The 17666-nt window shown below is 36.0% G+C and overlaps 1 protein-coding gene across 2 annotated transcripts in view; it reads left to right on the top strand.

The window, feature by feature from the left end:
- LOC126713917 (KH domain-containing protein At4g18375-like) overlaps positions 1 to 15083 on the top strand; it is a 36060-nt gene extending 20977 nt beyond the window's left edge. The window contains exons 3-8 of one of the 2 annotated variants that reach the window (XM_050413874.1): positions 882 to 1355; positions 1523 to 1768; positions 1921 to 2133; positions 2923 to 2978; positions 3063 to 3162; positions 14390 to 15083. In XM_050413874.1, the coding sequence (XP_050269831.1) occupies positions 882 to 1355; positions 1523 to 1768; positions 1921 to 2133; positions 2923 to 2978; positions 3063 to 3162; positions 14390 to 14737 (1437 nt within the window). In that variant the 3' untranslated portion in view covers positions 14738 to 15083. The remainder of the gene's footprint in view (positions 1 to 881; positions 1356 to 1522; positions 1769 to 1920; positions 2134 to 2922; positions 2979 to 3062; positions 3163 to 14389) is intronic. The other variant, XM_050413875.1, reaches the window with a different exon arrangement.
- Positions 15084 to 17666: the final 2583 nt, after the last annotated feature.

Here is a 17666-nt window from a genome sequence, read left to right as displayed (position 1 = left end):
TGTTGGCTTTGGAACGTTTTATCTCCAGTGACTGAATTATGTGGTGTGGTGACATTATGTTTCACCCCAGTTTGTGATATTTTGTCCATTCTGAGTGTTCAATGCAGTAAATGTATTGGGTTTTTTTTTTTTTTTTTTTTTTTTTTTTTTTTTTTTTTTTGTGTGGACCCATTTAGTTTCATTTAATATAAATAACTTTGTCAAGAACCTTCTAGGTCAATTGGAACCTCCTTGTGTTTCCAATAGAGACGTCTTGGCCTCAAATCCCCTCTCCCTCATTATAACTATCCAATTATATGTATATAATAAAGAATATAAATAGCTTCACCTAATGCAACTTTCAAGAAGGTTTTCCTTTAATAGTTCTGAGCATTAGGTAAGTTCTGGTTAAGCCTGAGTAGGTTCAGTGGCAGTAAGGATTGCCCTGAAATGAAGGTTTGAGAAGTATAGAACATTCTGGGCATCTAACTAAGAAGGAAGATGGTAGGACCCTTTCCCTTTTTTTGTTCACTCTAGATTTTTGTCTTTTGTAAGAGTCATTGCTACTGCCTCTGAATATGTATGATTTATTTATATATATACACATGCACATATATGAAGTGAGGTTTGCTGTTGCAAAAATGTCTTTTTGATATGAAATGCTGTTATTGGGATTATGATCTCTTACTTTGCACATCTCTTTATTTTAACTATTTTTTTGGGTGCTTTTCCTTGTCCATGTTCTTGCGAGTCTCTCTGTGATTTTTATTTCTTCACCCCACTTTATTTTTTTATTTTTTATTTATATTTTAAGAACATGCTCTTATTTGGAAAATTGTTTGGATAATCCTAATTTTTCTTGGAACTCCCTACAATTTGTAATTTTTGAAGGTATGTTGCAGATATCTGGAAAACGAGATGTGGCAAAGAAGGCACTTTATGATGTATCAACTCTGTTGCATCAGAATCCACGCAAGGATAAACCTCCTCTGACTTTCCCTATGCCTTTTGGAGGCCAAGGATTTCATCCCCCTGGAGCTCCCTTGCCTAATATGCTTCCACCTGGAAATCCAATGTGGTCCCATTGGAACTCTGATTCCCACGGTATGCCACCAATGCCATGGATGGGGGGATATGGAAACCGGCCTTCTGAGTTTGTACCAGGGGGTTTCAATGGCGTTCCTCCTGGACCTGTTGCTGAAGCTTCAGCTGAGTTCTTTATGAAAATTCTTTGTTCAGCTGGGAAAATTGGTGGGGTGATTGGCAAGGGAGGTTTTAATGTAAGACAGTTACAGCAGGAAACAGGAGCCGGTATATATGTTCAAGAGGCATCAACCGATTCAGATGAACGTGTGATTCGGGTCTCTGCTTTCGAGGTCCGCCTTTTCTGTGCCCCATTACAATTCCCTCTTTTACAGCTCTTCACATAGTATGTAATCATTATTAATATGGGGCATCCTGTTGTATATGAACTGTTGATGTCAATGGTGCTGCATTGCTGCTGTTATAATAGTGGTGGATCATTGCCCTTATGTTGTTTCAGGCTATCTGGAACCAGAGATCACAAACCATTGAAGCAATTCTTCAGCTTCAGAATAAAGTTAGTGAATACTCTGAAAAAGGTAATATCATTACTAGGCTTCTTGTCCCGTCAAGTAAGGTTGGTTGCATTCTTGGACAAGGAGGTCATGTTATCAATGAGATGCGAAAGAGAACCCAGGCAGACATTCGTGTTTTCTCTAAAGATGACAAGCCTAAGTGTGCAGCTGAAGATGAAGAGCTTGTGCAGGTGATGAGTTGTGACATGCATTTTTATAATCTGTTTTGTAATATGCTACTGTTACCAACTTCTTCTATCCTGAGTTTTTATGGTGTTCTGATTATTATAATTTTTGTGATATGCAATTTTCCACACTAAGTCCTATGCCTTTGGTCATTCAGGTATCTGGAAATTTTGGTGTTGCTAAAGATGCATTGGCAGAGATTGCATCAAGACTCAGAGTGAGAACTCTGCGAGATGCAAATGCTGCTGCAGAAAGTGCTCCTGTTGGTCCTTCCCAGGGACTTCGTCCTGCAGGAAGCATACCTGGTGGAGGGCTCCCACAATCTGGCACAATGGGAGCCGGTAGCTCTGGTAGATATGATCCTCTAAAGGTACTCTATTAGTCTGTTGCATGCTTGTCTCTGAATATTGTTAAATCCATTTGCTTTATATAATCATTTATTTTTGATATGAAAATACCGTATTTAAATAAATATCTTCTGATCTTTAATGTATTTGTAAATAATGCTCCTACTCAGCGGCACCCTCTTATAAATGTTTAAGGGCATAACAGTCTTAAATAAAACTCATAGGTAATTCCTTCTTACTACCACTTTTCATTCTGTTGTAACCATTATGACTGCTCAAACCAACCCCGACCTGCCCAAAGCAGTCCTACCCGGCTAGAAACGGTTGGTAATGAGTTTTATTAAATAATACCCAGTGGGATATGAGCTGGTGTTGGGTTTTCATAATGGATTTTTCTAGGCAGACCTGACAGTATTTGTGCCAGGGCTCAATGGCTGCCACCTGCATAAAAAAAAATATTAATGCAAACTATTACTTATTCTTTTTTTTTTTGAAGGAAAACAATTTTGATGATGTTATGCAATGTATTTTTTAATATATTAAATTAATTCCTTTGTTTTTTTTGGCAAGTTAAGTTGTGCATGGCACAAGTCTTGTAATATCAGCTTTCCTGAGAGACATGGTTGTGATAGTTATTTTGTTGTAGTAACAATTGATTTGTTGTGTTCAAACTCTGTTTACAAGTCATTAGCAAATTTGTACTTCTCAAAAAAAAAAAAAAAAAAAAAGAGAGCAAATTTCTTCGTATTACTAATTATGTTATTCTATGATTCCTTGCCTTGATAACTCAATTATACTTGATGCTCTTGAAGGTTGAGGGATATGAATATGAACCACAGAGCTATCCAGTTCCAAGAGCTGCTACTGGGTAGTGTGCCATTCAAATCATTGTTTTATGTAAATTTCATGATTGATTAACATAATTGAGATGGTGGCTATCTTTTTGTTCCAGATACCCAAATGTCAATAGTGCTTCAGATGTCAAGATTCCAAGTAGTGCAGTTAGTTCGGTTATTGGATCAGGAGGGAGCAACATTTCCAATGTTGGTGAGGTATGTTACTGCAACCTTGTGGCCTCCCAGAGGGGAAGAAATTTGGTAAATGGCTATGACTGTCTGGGGATTACTTTCCTGGGTTGTATTGTCTACCCTTAGAGCAGTTTTTGACTTAACCAAAAACTAAAAATGAAAGTAGATTACCCTAGTTTTGGTTCTAGGTTTGAAGATACTTTTTGGAACTGAGTCTGAAGAGGCTGAAATTTGGTGTGGTTATCAGTTTACTTGATCTTTCTCCTTCACACACCCTGTAGTCAGTGTCCTATTGAATATTGATTTACTAGCATTTCTCCTTCCCACATTCTGCAGTTTCACTGTCCCATCTTTTTTGTAAGTTGATTGTTTTTTGGCTGCTCTTTGCCATTTTTAATGTGTTATTTGTTAGATATTAGCTTCTCTTTTGGTGTATATTTTACCTCTTTACAGAGTAAGATGTTTTAATTGATGATGTTAATTTTGTTTCAATATTTTGTACTAGTTATAAAACCTTACACTTAATCCCTGTGTTCCACCTTACCTATCCAAAAAAAAAAAAAAAAAAAATCCCCATGTTCCACCTTAGCTCATATTTTAGTGTCTTTTGGTGCATTGTGGCCGATATTTGCATTTTGGTCTGGAACAAGTCGACACTTAAAAAAAAAAATTGCTGTTCCTCTCACTCTCATCTAATAGATCTTGAACTCAACCTCACCCTCCACTTAGAACCTATAAGGCGAGAAGGAGCTATTACAGCTAGAGCTCATTGGGACAAGCTAATCTCTCATTTCTTCTTCTTCTTCTTCTTCTTCTCTCTGTAAACATCTCATTTATCTCTTTTTTTATCCATAAAAAAAATATTGTTAATGAAAACTAAAACTTTTAACTTTATCAGAAGAGAACTTGCCTCATCATAATGGCCACATTTTTTTTGGATAAGTAATGCAAGTTTTATTGATAATGAAGAAATACTTTATGTTCACAATGATGAACACAAAGTATCATAAAAAATACAAATATGTCAAATGGAAGAACTAAAAGAATTTTGGAACTCTAAAATGGAAGAATAGTGTGTAAAACACCAAACCCAAGACAAATCAATGAGAGAAGAACTAGCAAGGATTTCAATTGATCCAAGGATCTCTCAATATCTGCAAGTGTATGACTATTCCGTTACACACAATCTACATCAGACATGATGGCACCAAGTTCCATACACCCGAGTCATGTTTCCCAAACCAATTTCTCCAACAAAAGAATAAAGTTGCAACTGTCCCTGACATTATTCAATGATTCCCAAACATCCTAAACACTTCACCTTACAAAGCAGAAGAAACATCAAAATGGATTAAAAGATGGTTTACCGTTTCCCTGTTTCTTCAACACATACAACACCAATTTAACAACGACACACCCCTCTTGATAAGTTTGTCAATGGTAAGAATTTTACCCAGTGCTGCCATTCCCACTAAGTCTCCATGTCATCCTGTCATCCCCCTCCCCCTTGGGTATCTAAGAATAAGTAAAATCAAGGAAAGAGACAGCCTCCATCTCCCAATCGTGAAAATCCCTATGAAGCCTCAAATTCCAACTCCTAACCACCCACATCTAATTGAGAGTCCAGTACATAAAAAAAAAAAAAAATCTTCCTGAGGGAGTTCAAGAATCAATACATTCTATAAAAGAAGAAAAGGAAAGACCTCTCATTGCCAACATCCAGTCATACAAAAAATGCAAGAATAAACTTTTCAGCTCCAAAACTGAGTGCTCTTTCCCCTCAAAGGTACGCATATTCTGCCCTCTCTAAATAGTCCACATGTGACACAACGGAGCAGCCCCCATATACCAGCAGATCGACGACGTCCAAATCCTCCCCTCCAACAAGCCAACACCTCCACTACTCACTTAGGCATAACCCAGGAAACTCCAATCAAACAAAAACCAAATGACCATAAACTATGTGCATATTGACAGTGGAGGAGTAAATATCTTCCTTATCCACTGAGCATTCAAATAGATCAGGGTATAATAGTTTTAGATGAAGGTTTCCAGCCCAAAGATCATGCCAAAATCTTATTTGATTGCCCTCTCCAACTTTGAATGCCATACATGCTGGAAGAATCCATCCCACCCTGCTCTGATACTCCTCCATAAACTACACACACGCATCACTCTACTCACTATGTACATCACCCACCTCTATCTTCTCCATATTTGGAGACAATCACCCGATGCCATAAATAAGTAACTTCATGCCCAAATCACCATAACCACTTCCCTAGTGGTGCTTGATTAAAACTCGCAATCCTCCTTTCCTCCAGTCCCCCTGCCTCAACGGGTGTATCCCATGCCACCACGAGTATTTAAACTCCTCCCCTGATGCCCCCCATGAGAATTCCTATGAATCCTCTCCAATCTGCCACAAACTTAGGCATAGTGAATAATGATAAATAGAATGTTGGAAGGCTGGAGAGAGTACTCTTCAATAAAGTAAGTTTGCCACCCTAAGTAAGTCTGCCACCCTTGGATAAATAAAGTCTCTTCTAGCCCAAAAGTTTCCATTCCATCTTCTCCAAAATAGTATTCCAAACTAAAATTACCTTAAGGTGTGCACCCAAAGGCGTTCCCAAATATGTCATTGACAAACTACCAATTATGTAACGGAGAATATTAGCCAATGTTGCTAAGTTACTCACCTACCCAATTGGGACTTTGTCACTTTTTCCCACATTGACTTTGAAGCCAATAACAACTTCAAAACATATCAAAACCGTCCTGATGTATAAAAAATGCTTCCTAGAGGCATCTCAAAATAGAATGGTATTGTCAGCAAATAAAAGATGTGAATACTTACCTTCTTAGACGTGTTAAGCCCCACATGAAAACCATGAATGAAACCTCTCTGCGTTTTTCTTCATCATTCAACTCAACACATATGACTAGAATAAATAAAAAGGGTGACAAGGGATCTCCTTATCTTAAATCTTGAGAACTGCTGAATAACTGGGGGAACCATTGACTAGCATTGAGAAGTGTATGGTAGATACACAAGCCATCATCCACCTCCTCCATCTCTCCTAAAAACCCATCCTATCCAACAAATAAAACAATGTATCCCAATACACATGATCATAGGCTTTCTTTACGTCCAGCTTACAGATCACACCTGGAATATGGCTCCTCAGTCTACTATCCATGCACTCATTAACAATAAGGACTGAATCTTAAATCTGCCTGCCTCCAACGAAAGTGTTTTGAGACTCAGAGATGAGTTCGTCTAAAACCACCCACATTCTATTAGCCAACACTTTGGCCAACAGTTAATACACACTACCCACAGATGGGCTGGAAATCCTTATTATTTAGGTGTTATTATTCTTAGGAGTTAAAACGAGGACAGAGGCATTGAGAGACTTCTCAAAAAGCCAATGCCTATGAAAGTCAACAAAGAAAGCCGTAACATCCCTTTCAACCACACCAGCACTTTTGAAAAAATGTCAGTAAATCCATCCATACCCAAGGCTTTAGCACGCTCCATGTCATTCAACACTTGAATGACCTCGTTTTTAGCAAATTCTCTCTCAAGCAATTGCCTCCTGTTCTCATATACAAGCCTTACCCATCCATAGTAGTTCGCCAGGTTTTAGTCTCCTAATACAATTTCTGATAAAATTGAATCACCTGTTGTCATTCAACACACCATCCACCTCTATGCCTCACATGATTAGCCCGTCTGTGGGAACTAGCCAATATGTGAAAAAAGTGAGTATTACTGTCATCCTCTTTCAACCATAATGCATGTGGCTTTTGCCACCAAGAAATTTCCTCCATAGAGGCTAGATGATCAATTTCAGCCTCAAGCTCAATTCTGTGGGCCTTTTCTACTTGAGATAAGCGTTGTGATCCTTCTTTAGCATCCAACCCCAATAGCTGACTCAATAAGCACTTTTTCCTTAAAAGCCAATGTCATGTTTATCCCACTCCTTCAAATCTTCTTTAAGAGTCTTCAATTTGTGGGTTAGAACAAAGCTTGGGGACCCTGTGAAATGGTATCCATTCCACCACCGATTGATTTCTCCACAAAACCTTCCATGTTCAATCACATGTTCTCAAATTTGAAACGCACAAATCCCCTACTCATTCCTCCTGTTTCCACATTAGTTTTTAGATTCTTTAATGTTACTAAAATATTAAAAAAAGTCATAAATATTTAATTAGCTGTAATTCACGAGCAATAGGAAAAAAGAAATTAAACCTAGAAAGTTTTCTAGTTTAATGAACATCATTTGTTTTATTTAATTTTTTACTCTCATCTCACTTAGGGAAGTTATTTAATATATAATCTAGCTTCATTGCGTGATGTGAACTATTTTGGAGAGAACATAACCTCCATATGTTTTATGGGGCTGAGTGTTCATCTGTAGCGTTAAAACTGAATCTTTTACGTACTGTGTCTGAGTGGCTGGCTGCTTATAGTAGCTAGACATGGCAAAACAGGTCAGAATTTCTTGACCCGACCCGACCCAGAAAATACACAACGCGAACCTGAATTTTTGACCCGAAGCAAAAAATGTTGACCCGTGACCTGACCCATGACCCAAACCATTTTTTAAAACTTTATTTATTTATTTATTTTTAGTGATAAAATTAAGACAATATTGGTTTAACTGTTTTTTGTGAGTTTTAAGGAAACAATTAAGACCTTTACATAACTGCATGCCAATGAATTGAAAGATGAATGGTTGAGGCATTCTGGAATGAGTAAAGATTTTTAGATATCAAATAACAAAGTACATGCCAAGATGGTCTGGTTATAGTAGAGTTAAAAACATATATTTAAAATTATAAACATGTATGAGAAACATTCATAAGTGTGAAAAGGCTGAAGCCAAAGTATCAATGTAATTAGCATAAATTATGAATGCTTAGGCCTATTTTTTAACAATTCATGTCTAAAATAAACGGCTTTTTAAAATAAATTATGAAAATTGAGTTATATGGCAAACTTGTAAAAAAATAAAGGTGCTGGGACCCACACTTATGACCTGTCTACCTTAAGTCAGAACCACATGCAATGTTTTGTATTCACTTTTCAACACTCCCTCTCTCTCTCTCTCTCTCTCTCTCACACACACACACACACAAACCAGAAATTTCTGGTCTCTTTCTCTCATCTCTTGTAGTTTCCACTAAACACCTCCACCACTCCCAAGCCTGTACATATCCACCTCTCCAGCTCGTATCACCTGCTAGATTTGCCATGGGACTGATCAATGAAGAAGCAAGGTAGGGAATTGGGTTTTTGTGTTAAGATTGGTGGGTTTATGGGTTGAGATTGGTGGGTTTATGGGTTGTTTATGGTGTTGTTGGGTTTGTGGGTTGTTTATGTTGGCATTGAGATCGGTGGTTGTTAAGTTTTTGTGGGTTGCGGTAGTTGGTTTCTACATTTAATGGTGGTGAGTTTGTGTAGCGGCTGGGTTGATTGGTGGTGGTAGGAGGCTGGGCGGCTGGGTCGATTGGAGAGTGAGGGTGGTGGTTGTGTTTTTGTAGCTAAATTGTTCTATACAGTGGTGGTTGGGTTTGGCTTCTTTGGTTCCTCAGTGGGTTTGTCTCAACTATGGTCTGTGGGTTGGATTTTTGTGGGGAGATAGTTAAAGTAGTTGTTTCACGCTGGTTGTGAATGAAGGGCAATTACCTGTTCTGACTAGTGGGTTCTACCAACTGAGATAGAAGTTGCATTTTCAAACCAAAAACCAAGGGGATTTTAGAATGAGTTTAGAGTGCCAAACATGATCTGGAATGAGTTAAGAGAAGATAGGAAATTAGAACTGAGACATGAGATTGAGTTATAAGCAAAGAAAACTAAGATATGAATTATGAGATATGAGTGAGGCTAAAACCAAACGGGCCCTAAGTATCTTAGGTTTTCTTTTTTTCTTAGTCCAAGTTAGTCTTTTATTAGTTATTACCTAATTATGCTTTTAGTTTACTAATCAAATTAGGAGTCCTAATACTACTAGTACAAGAAATAGTTATAGTTGATTAATATCTTTTGACATTTTTTTTTTACTTCTAAAAAAAGAGATATAGTTGATTAATAAACACATCGAGTGTTTTGAGTATTAAGGCATTTTTGGTTTTTAAATGTTCATTTCTTGTTTTCTCTTTTCAAGTATCAAAAGGCATTTTGGTTTTTGAATGTTCTTTTCTTGTTTTCTCTTCTCTCTTTTCTGCTTCACTTTCTTGTGCTAATGTTTAGGGTACTTATTCATATATGTCTTAAACACTATACACTTCTCTTTTCTCCTTCTTTGTTACAACCCCAAACCAAAGCCTTCCTCTTTCCTATCAAAACTTTAAATCCTCCACAACCACACGTAGACAAATTCCCCTATTTGTCCTACATCAATTTGGTATTAGAGCCAAAATCCTTCCACAAGTTCTTTGTTGAAAGTTTCTCCACCAATTGCTTGATGAAATTTCTCATTTAAGATGGTGGTCATCAATGTAGAACTAAATTCAAGGTTTTGGGATTTTCTTTTCAAGATTTTGTAGAATCCAAGAAAATTTGCAACAATTGAAGAAAGGGTGTTTTCAGTAAAAGTGAAGTTAGAAGATTTGCCTACCATGCAAGAAACTTTGGTAAGCTGACAGTTGCTATTTTGGTAAAGCTGACATCCTGCTAGAATGGTAGCTGATCAAGTTCTTAATATTCTAAGTTAGACCCTCAAATTTATCCCCACCCTTGTTGGCATACATTGCATTTGTTATCCCTTCAAAATTTGATGGATGCCCAATTTGCTGTCACGCGTTGTTTTAGTGCATCAAGGTGTTAGATTAAAGCGAAATCCAGCCTTACAGTTCATCACATGTCCAATTTCAAGAACAACACAAAAAATGCAATATAAGGACAATGGAGCAAGGTGAGCATAAGGCTGATCATGGAAAAGTCTAGAACGAGGAAGATATTGATGTTATTCTATGGATAATTTCAAGAATGATTTTAAGCCGAAATCTTTCGAAGGATTGATTTTATCATTCCAAAAGAATTTGATGATATTGTGGGATTATCCTTAATGCTTACATAGGTAATTGAAGAGTCTGTGCAAGTTCTAGACTGAGTTGTTTCCATCCAGGGAAGAATGATGCAGCCATGGAAGATTAATTTTTTACTACACAAATTTGTCTATTCAAAATTTATTTGGCGAAAAGCTGAAAATACCATTTTGATCCCTACATTTTGGGTTCACAATCAATTTGATCCTTACATTTTGATAATAATCAATTTGGTCCGTGTTATTTTCAACTTGTAGTCAATTTAGTCCCTACTTGTAACTCACTAACGGAAAATGCCTACGTGGCTAATGGTGTGCAATGTTGGCATGCCAATGTTGACGTGTCTAAATTTCAGGGATCCACATCAACACTTAGATGGCAAAAAAAGCCACATTAGCATTTATCTATATATATATGCGCGCGCACACTCACATGCACACACACACACACACACACACACACAGCAGTTCAGCAGTACCACTGACTACCAGCAACCCAACAGTCCAGCACTACCACCAAACCCAAATCCACTACTACCAAACCCAGATCCACCCAGACCACCCTAAAAAAAACACAAACAAACCCAGATTCATTGCCACTGCTCAAGGTAAATTCTTCTCCAACTACTACGATCTCACCACACCGCCACACAAGGCAAATGCAATTCCATCTCTAGTAGCCAATCTCATCTCTCTCTCAATGCCCACTATCATAGCTGTCTTGGGCTATGCCTCAGCCATCGGCTTCATCTTGGCTCTAAGCCATGACTACATCCTTATGCGAAATGACAGAGGTTCCATTACAGGGATGAGTCCAAGAAAATTAGAGATAGAGGGAGAGAGCAAGCAAATGGTGGCTCATGGGAGTGAATGGCGAGGAGCAAGTTGTAATCCTGAATGGGCTCTCTCTCATCCTCTTCGATGAGACATAGGGAGAGAGCAAATACTTGGAATCTCTCTTTGATTTGGGTTTATATCAGGTGGGTTTGATTTTTTTTTTTGGGCTTTGATCTGTTGAGCTAGTGTAATTTTGGTGAGGGCAAAATAAAAAAATCCCAATTTTCGGGTGGTTCAGGGCTGGTGGTCCAGAATAAGGATTATATTTTCTTTCTTTGAAATTAAGAAATTAAAAAAAAAAACTCATTCATATGGTGATGTGTAATTTTTTAAAATTAATTTAAGTTTTCAATTATTACTTTGATAGCCACATAAGCTTTAAATGTACCAACTGTGTACGGTTTTAGCCACATAGACATTTTTTGTTAGTGAGTTAACGGTAAGTACCAAATTGACTGTAAGTTGAAAATAAGAGGGACCAAATTGACTGTGACTCCAAAATGTAGGGAGCAAAATGGTATTTTCACCAATTTACTTTATGGGGCTCATTTGTGAAGTCCAATTGAAATAGAAGTTATGTGATTTTAGAGGTCTAGTTATTTGTCCTTGGGCTAAAAGCATCCCTTAATTTGGGTTTTATGTAACATGTTTTGGTAAATTTTTATTAGGGGCATTTGCTAGAGTGGACAAATGCGTCAGGTGTTTTTACTTTTATTAGTTATTACCTTACTAATTTTTTAGTTTACCAGTCAAACTAGAAGTCTTAACACTACTAATACGGAGACACTATATATGTTTAATGTACTCGAAGGAGAGAGAGAGTTGATTAATAAAAATATTGTGTTGTTTTGAGTATTGAGATACGTTGGCCTTCATGTGGTGTTTTCTCCTTTTCTTTTCTCTCTTCTCTTCTTCTCTTTGCTGATATTGTTTATACAACCCTTGAAAATTTTCTTCTTTCCTTCTTTCATACTCCCTCAAACCATGCCCTTCCTCTTACCTATCAAAGTCCTAAATCCACCACAACTACACATAAAGAAATTCCTCAAATTGTCCTATGCCACACTGCTTAGGCACGATCGTGTTTAGAATCTAGTCCAGTGGCTGTGTGCCTTAAACAGATTGTAGGGCGCTTGAGGCAATCCACCACAACTACATGTAAAGAAAATTTTCAAACTGTCCTATGCCACACTGCTTAGGCACGATCACGTTTAGAATCTAGTCCAGCGGCTGTGCGCCTTAAACAGATTGTAGGGTGCTTGAGGCAAGAGCATCAATGAAGTTCGGCAAGAACCCTCTATACTTGAAGAATCCTCCATGGTACAAGAAGATCTGTAGCTTTATGAAGTTGAAAAGGTTGATTCGCCAAATCCACACATTAATTTTGTGATTCCTGAAGAGTTTAGTGAGCTGGAGTAGAAGGTTTATACATTCTCAAAGCTCCCAAAGATGATTGTGAACAGAAGCAAGTATTATGTGTTGGAATCCTAATCCTTCAATGTTTCAAAACTTGAGGTTGAGCTTTTTCAAACCAGGGGAGTATGATGTGGGGACAACTATTTTTTTTTTTGGAATTTATTATTTCTGAATTTCTTTGTCTCATAGGAAATTGGATTATTTAAAAACTTTTATTTTTATTCCGCCCATTTCTGTGCTTAGTGTCATATATTCTATTCATAGCTGGTCCCAAGCTTGGGAAGAGGAGGGTTGTTGATGGCCAACGTAAAATATAGTCACACTTTTATGAATATATCCACTACAGATACTCATTGTTGTATTAGTTTTTAGATTAGCTTTTGTTTTTAGATAGGATTATTTTTTATTCTTGGAAGTTCTATAAAGGAAAAAGTTTAGTTATAAAATTGGTTGTAAAATAAGGTTACAACTCACTTAATATTTTTTTACTGGAGGTGAATTTTGACAAATCTACTATTGGATTACATCTTTTTCTTATATCTTCCATGCTTACAAAATTTCTAGAAATTTAAATATCAATAGCTATGACATCAATAAATTGTTAAAATTGCAAGTTTTTATAGTTTAAAATTATGCATAAAATATAAACTTATAGATCATATAGTAAATAATATCCGATTGACACAAAATTTGACATGTGTATTTAGAGCATAAAGAACATGCAATTCAACAATTAGATATTCAAAATATGTAATAATGTTTATTTTATTGAGTATGGTTATAGCCTAAGGCTACATCCAATTTTGTAGCTAAACTTTGTCCTTCTATAAAAGGATTCTAAGTGGTTTTATTGAAGATTGATGTTTTGATGAATAAAATTGAAATTGGAGATTTTCCAAATTGTTGGTTGTTGATTCCTAATAGCTTGGACGTCGATTCCTAAGTTTTCTTGCTTCGTGCTGATTCCAGGCAACCCCTGAGTTCTAATTGTTAGGGTTATCTTTTAATTTTTGTTCTTTTTATTTCCTATTGATATTGTTTGATATTGTCTTGCATCTCTTAAGCTTTTTGACATGTGATAATTTATCATGATATCAAAGTAGGTGATTCTAAGTTCGAACCTTATTTCCACTTTACCTCTCATTTAAAAAGATATAAATCCCACATATTGAGCCTCCCTTATTAAGGGATAGTCTTGGTTTACAGGTGAGGGCATGTTAGAATAATAGTTAAATGATTAAATTTACTATTTTCTAACAATTTAAAGCTTTTGAGACTAATAGTAATTTATCACCCTTTTTTTCTTTTTCAAATTTTCCGTCACTCTTTCATGGACATGCATGCAATTGTGTCCCAGGCGTGCTCGTGTCTGATGGCTTTTTGTTGTGTCCTTGCTTTTTAACCTGATACCTTTGGTTTGTGGGTTATCCCAGGTATTCAGAGTTTATCCTGTCCTACTAAGTGGGATGTGGGTGTTTCTTGTCATTTAAAAAAAGAGAAGAAAAAAGAGAGTAAGCTTATTGCATCATTTCATATAGGAATGTTGTATTCATAGTTACTACTTACAAGTTTCTTTAGTTTTTTTATCTTAAAAAATGTCAGACTCAAGCCTTGGTTTGTGCTTTGTACCTAGGCTCTTTACACTTTCAAATTTTCAATGTATCTTGTACCCTGGATAACTATAGTTTCAGTTCCATTCCATGTAAAGGTGTCAGTCTAGTAACATCAAAATATCAAATGCTATAAAATTGAAAAACAAGCATTTTCCTTTTTGTAGAATGCCAAATTTGGCCATCATATATTTTCAAAAATTTTGAATTATCAGCTTGTTAGGGATTTAGGTTTTCAACTTCTATGGGCTTTCAACTTGTTAAGCATGATGCAATATCATATTCAGGACTTCTATATTCAAAATTCATAAAAAATAATTTCTTGTTCAGGTTGTTGGGGCAAGAGTGAAGCTTCAAAACTCTCATGCTGGTGGCTCCGGATGTGCTGTTGACATCCGGGGTTCTTCTGAGCACTTGAATGCAGCACAGAGTATCCTTCAGGCCTTCATGGCTTCTGGTGGACAAAATGTGAATTCTCAGAACTACCAGAATATGAATGCTCAACAAGGCTCCTACCAGAACATGAACGCTCAGCAAAGCTACCAAGGCTCCTATCAAAACATGAATGCTCAGCAAAGCCCCTATCAATCAAGTGGCCAGCAAGGATCGTACCCCAACATCAATGTACCGCAGGGTGCTTACCACAACATCAGTGCCCAGCAAAGCTACCAGTACTAACTCTGATTTTGCCGATTTTGTACCATAATTAATTCTTGTGTTTAAATTTCTTTATTTAATTGCTCAAATTAGCATACTGACGGGGATTAGAGGTCTAGTTATCTCATGACTTACGAGGGTTATTTAGGCGTGAACTAGAAAAAACATTCTGCTCTAGAGTGCTGAAGGGAGTTGTAAGCATCCTCACAAAATACAAGAAAATTTACAAATTGTTATTTATGAGGATTGCTGTATAGACAGTTCAAATGTTGGAGTTCAAATCTTAAAAATTTGCTCAAAATGTGTTGTAAGGTTGTAACATCATGTGGATACCCCCAGTTGAATCGAAAGTAATTTCCAGGAATCACTTGCATGTTATGGCTTATGCACTTAGGCCTACAATTTTTAATGTTTGAATGGCGTCAATATGAATTTGTATGGATATCTACCTGGCATATTAACATTGTCACGCAAGCAATGACAGCCCTCTGTCAATATTTATTTTTTTAGTGTGAGAATTTCTTGACAATTTTATCCCTTTCAAATCATCCCCTTCTTTATAGATAACTTACCTAACCACTGATTTATCTTTTTGGTAAGTGAACTAGTGATTCTGCATTTGAATTAAGTTGAAGCTCACGAAACCAAACGTGCAAACTCCAAGTTGATGTAACAATAAAAATTATAAAAGGGTTTGTTTCAATATTTTGGCGTAAATTCAATCCGGCATTTTCTAACAATTGTCTCTTTAAAATTTCCATTGCTTTTTTCGTTTAAAAGCAAAAACCATTCAGTCTCTATTTGAACAGTCCTATCCTAAAGCCCGATTTTGAGGAATGGGGAGCCCACCTCAAAGCCTAAATTCGAAAGGCTGCCTTTGTTGAAAACATTGGACTCTAATGAGTTAAAAGAGTACCAAAGCTTTTTTTTTTTTTTTTTTTTTTTTTTTTTTTTTTTTTTTTTTTTTTTTTTGCTTTCTGGGAAAAAGTAGTACATTTTTCTTTCCGAGACAGTCGCAGTTGTAAATTTACAATCCTATATCTAAACTAGAATTTACTTTCAGCAGAACTACAAGGTTTTATCTTTTTCCTCAAAACCCTGTTATCCAATCTTTTTAAAATCACTTTTGAAAAATTTACATGCCTTTTTTCATTTCCAAATCAAAATTTTCGTCTGCTTTCACCAAAATGCTAAAACTGTTTGGCCGAGCTTTTAGAATAAAACTAGGAAGTTATCCGTGTGATGTACGGATAATGTTGTAATATTTTATGTAAGATGATTTTGGAGAATATTGTATAAGTATTATAACATAATTTTTATAGAACTTTATTTATAATGAGTTCATCATAAAAAGCAACAATTATAAATTGAACAAACATGTTCATTATAATAACTCAATTGAAGTGATGAGAAATAAAAAATAAAAAAAAAACTTTGGAGGAATATTTTTAAAAGTTGACATAAAATTTGTCTGTCTTTCTCCTTAATTCTAGAACAAAATATACATTCTAAACACTCGTAGTCAATCACATCATTTACAAAACCTATAAATTTACAACATTTGACCTTAGCATCAAAATAGTAATTGTCGTAATCATTTAATATAAAATGCAAGCCCCCCTTCTTTGGTTGTGGACAACTCATATGGGGTAGGTTTAGATAAAACAATAATGTTAGGGCTTGAAAAATTGAAGGAAAATGACATCGTTTTTGGTCTGTGTGTTTGACATAGAATAGTATGAAGGGTTATGGCTGGGTAATTATATATAAAGGGATAAAAGTGTAAGAGGTGAAAATGGTGAATTAAAATGCAAAGAGCTTTGTGATATGTGTGAGGGATGAAAATTCTTGAAATATTGAACTAAAGGATACAAAGAATATTTATTTTTTAATTAGAAAAGTATTGAAACATTGAAACAAAAAGTCTATATTTAATTTGTTCTTATCTTGAGATCATTTTAATTCTTTTTGTATAGAATGTGTCACTTGACAGAATTTATGCTTTCCCACATGAGATCTCAGTTATATATATATATATATATATATATATATATATTGATGTTAGAAGTGCCTTTTCTTCTGAAAATTTCCCCTTGAATTTTAGTCTTTTAGCTGAACCTCCTAAAAGAACATCCAACTTCTTCAAAATTTGCTTCACGAACCTAGTGTGATCCCAAAAAAGGGCCAACTCGATAGAAGTTAAACCTATTCAAATAAATGAAAACTATTAAAAAGAAAAATATGGAGAAGATTATAGAGAGAGAACAAAAATGATTAATGTGATTCGACGTTAAAAGACTTATGTCTATAACGAAAATTGTTAGTGCTCCAGTGCACTCAATGCGGATATGGGATAAGTTTTAGACATGTGTCCACATCATATCGCGTCCAGTGCACTATAATATATACTCTTTCAACAAAGCTTTGGTGACAACTTGCGTCCACTATATATGCAACTTTGAAGAACCACGACAACCATGGAAGAGCACTATGCGTATCCGTGGTTGGCTTTATATGAAGTGGTCTTCTAATTGGTATGCAAAAGTACGACTTCTATAATGTGTGTTATGACAATGCCTGTCGAGGAATTGAGACCATTTTACACATGCAGTATACAAAAGGATAAAACGCGCGTATGGTACTTAAAGCAACTCATAATAAAGCACAGAAGATTTTCTGATAGATGGTCATTTCAAATCCTCTATAAAGGAAGTGCTCCTTCCACTTCGCCAATTATGAGAGAACTGATATTGGTGGTGTGCCCTGTTGAAATCTATTGTTGTTTGCCTTATCATCCCCAGTATCAATTCCATGGATATCCAGGAGGGCACTTTCCATTTTATCCATAAAAGTTTCTATTTGAAGCACTGGCTTATGGTTGTCATTTCATTGATATGTATATGTATAACTCTTACCTCACCACATAGAGCAGCACTATGTTTATTAAGCA

This window comes from Quercus robur, chromosome 2 (genome assembly GCF_932294415.1).
Source record: "Quercus robur chromosome 2, dhQueRobu3.1, whole genome shotgun sequence".
In the NCBI taxonomy this organism is placed as follows: domain Eukaryota; kingdom Viridiplantae; phylum Streptophyta; class Magnoliopsida; order Fagales; family Fagaceae; genus Quercus; species Quercus robur.
Note: the sequence above shows the minus strand (reverse complement) of the source record. Positions and strands in the feature narration are given on the sequence as shown.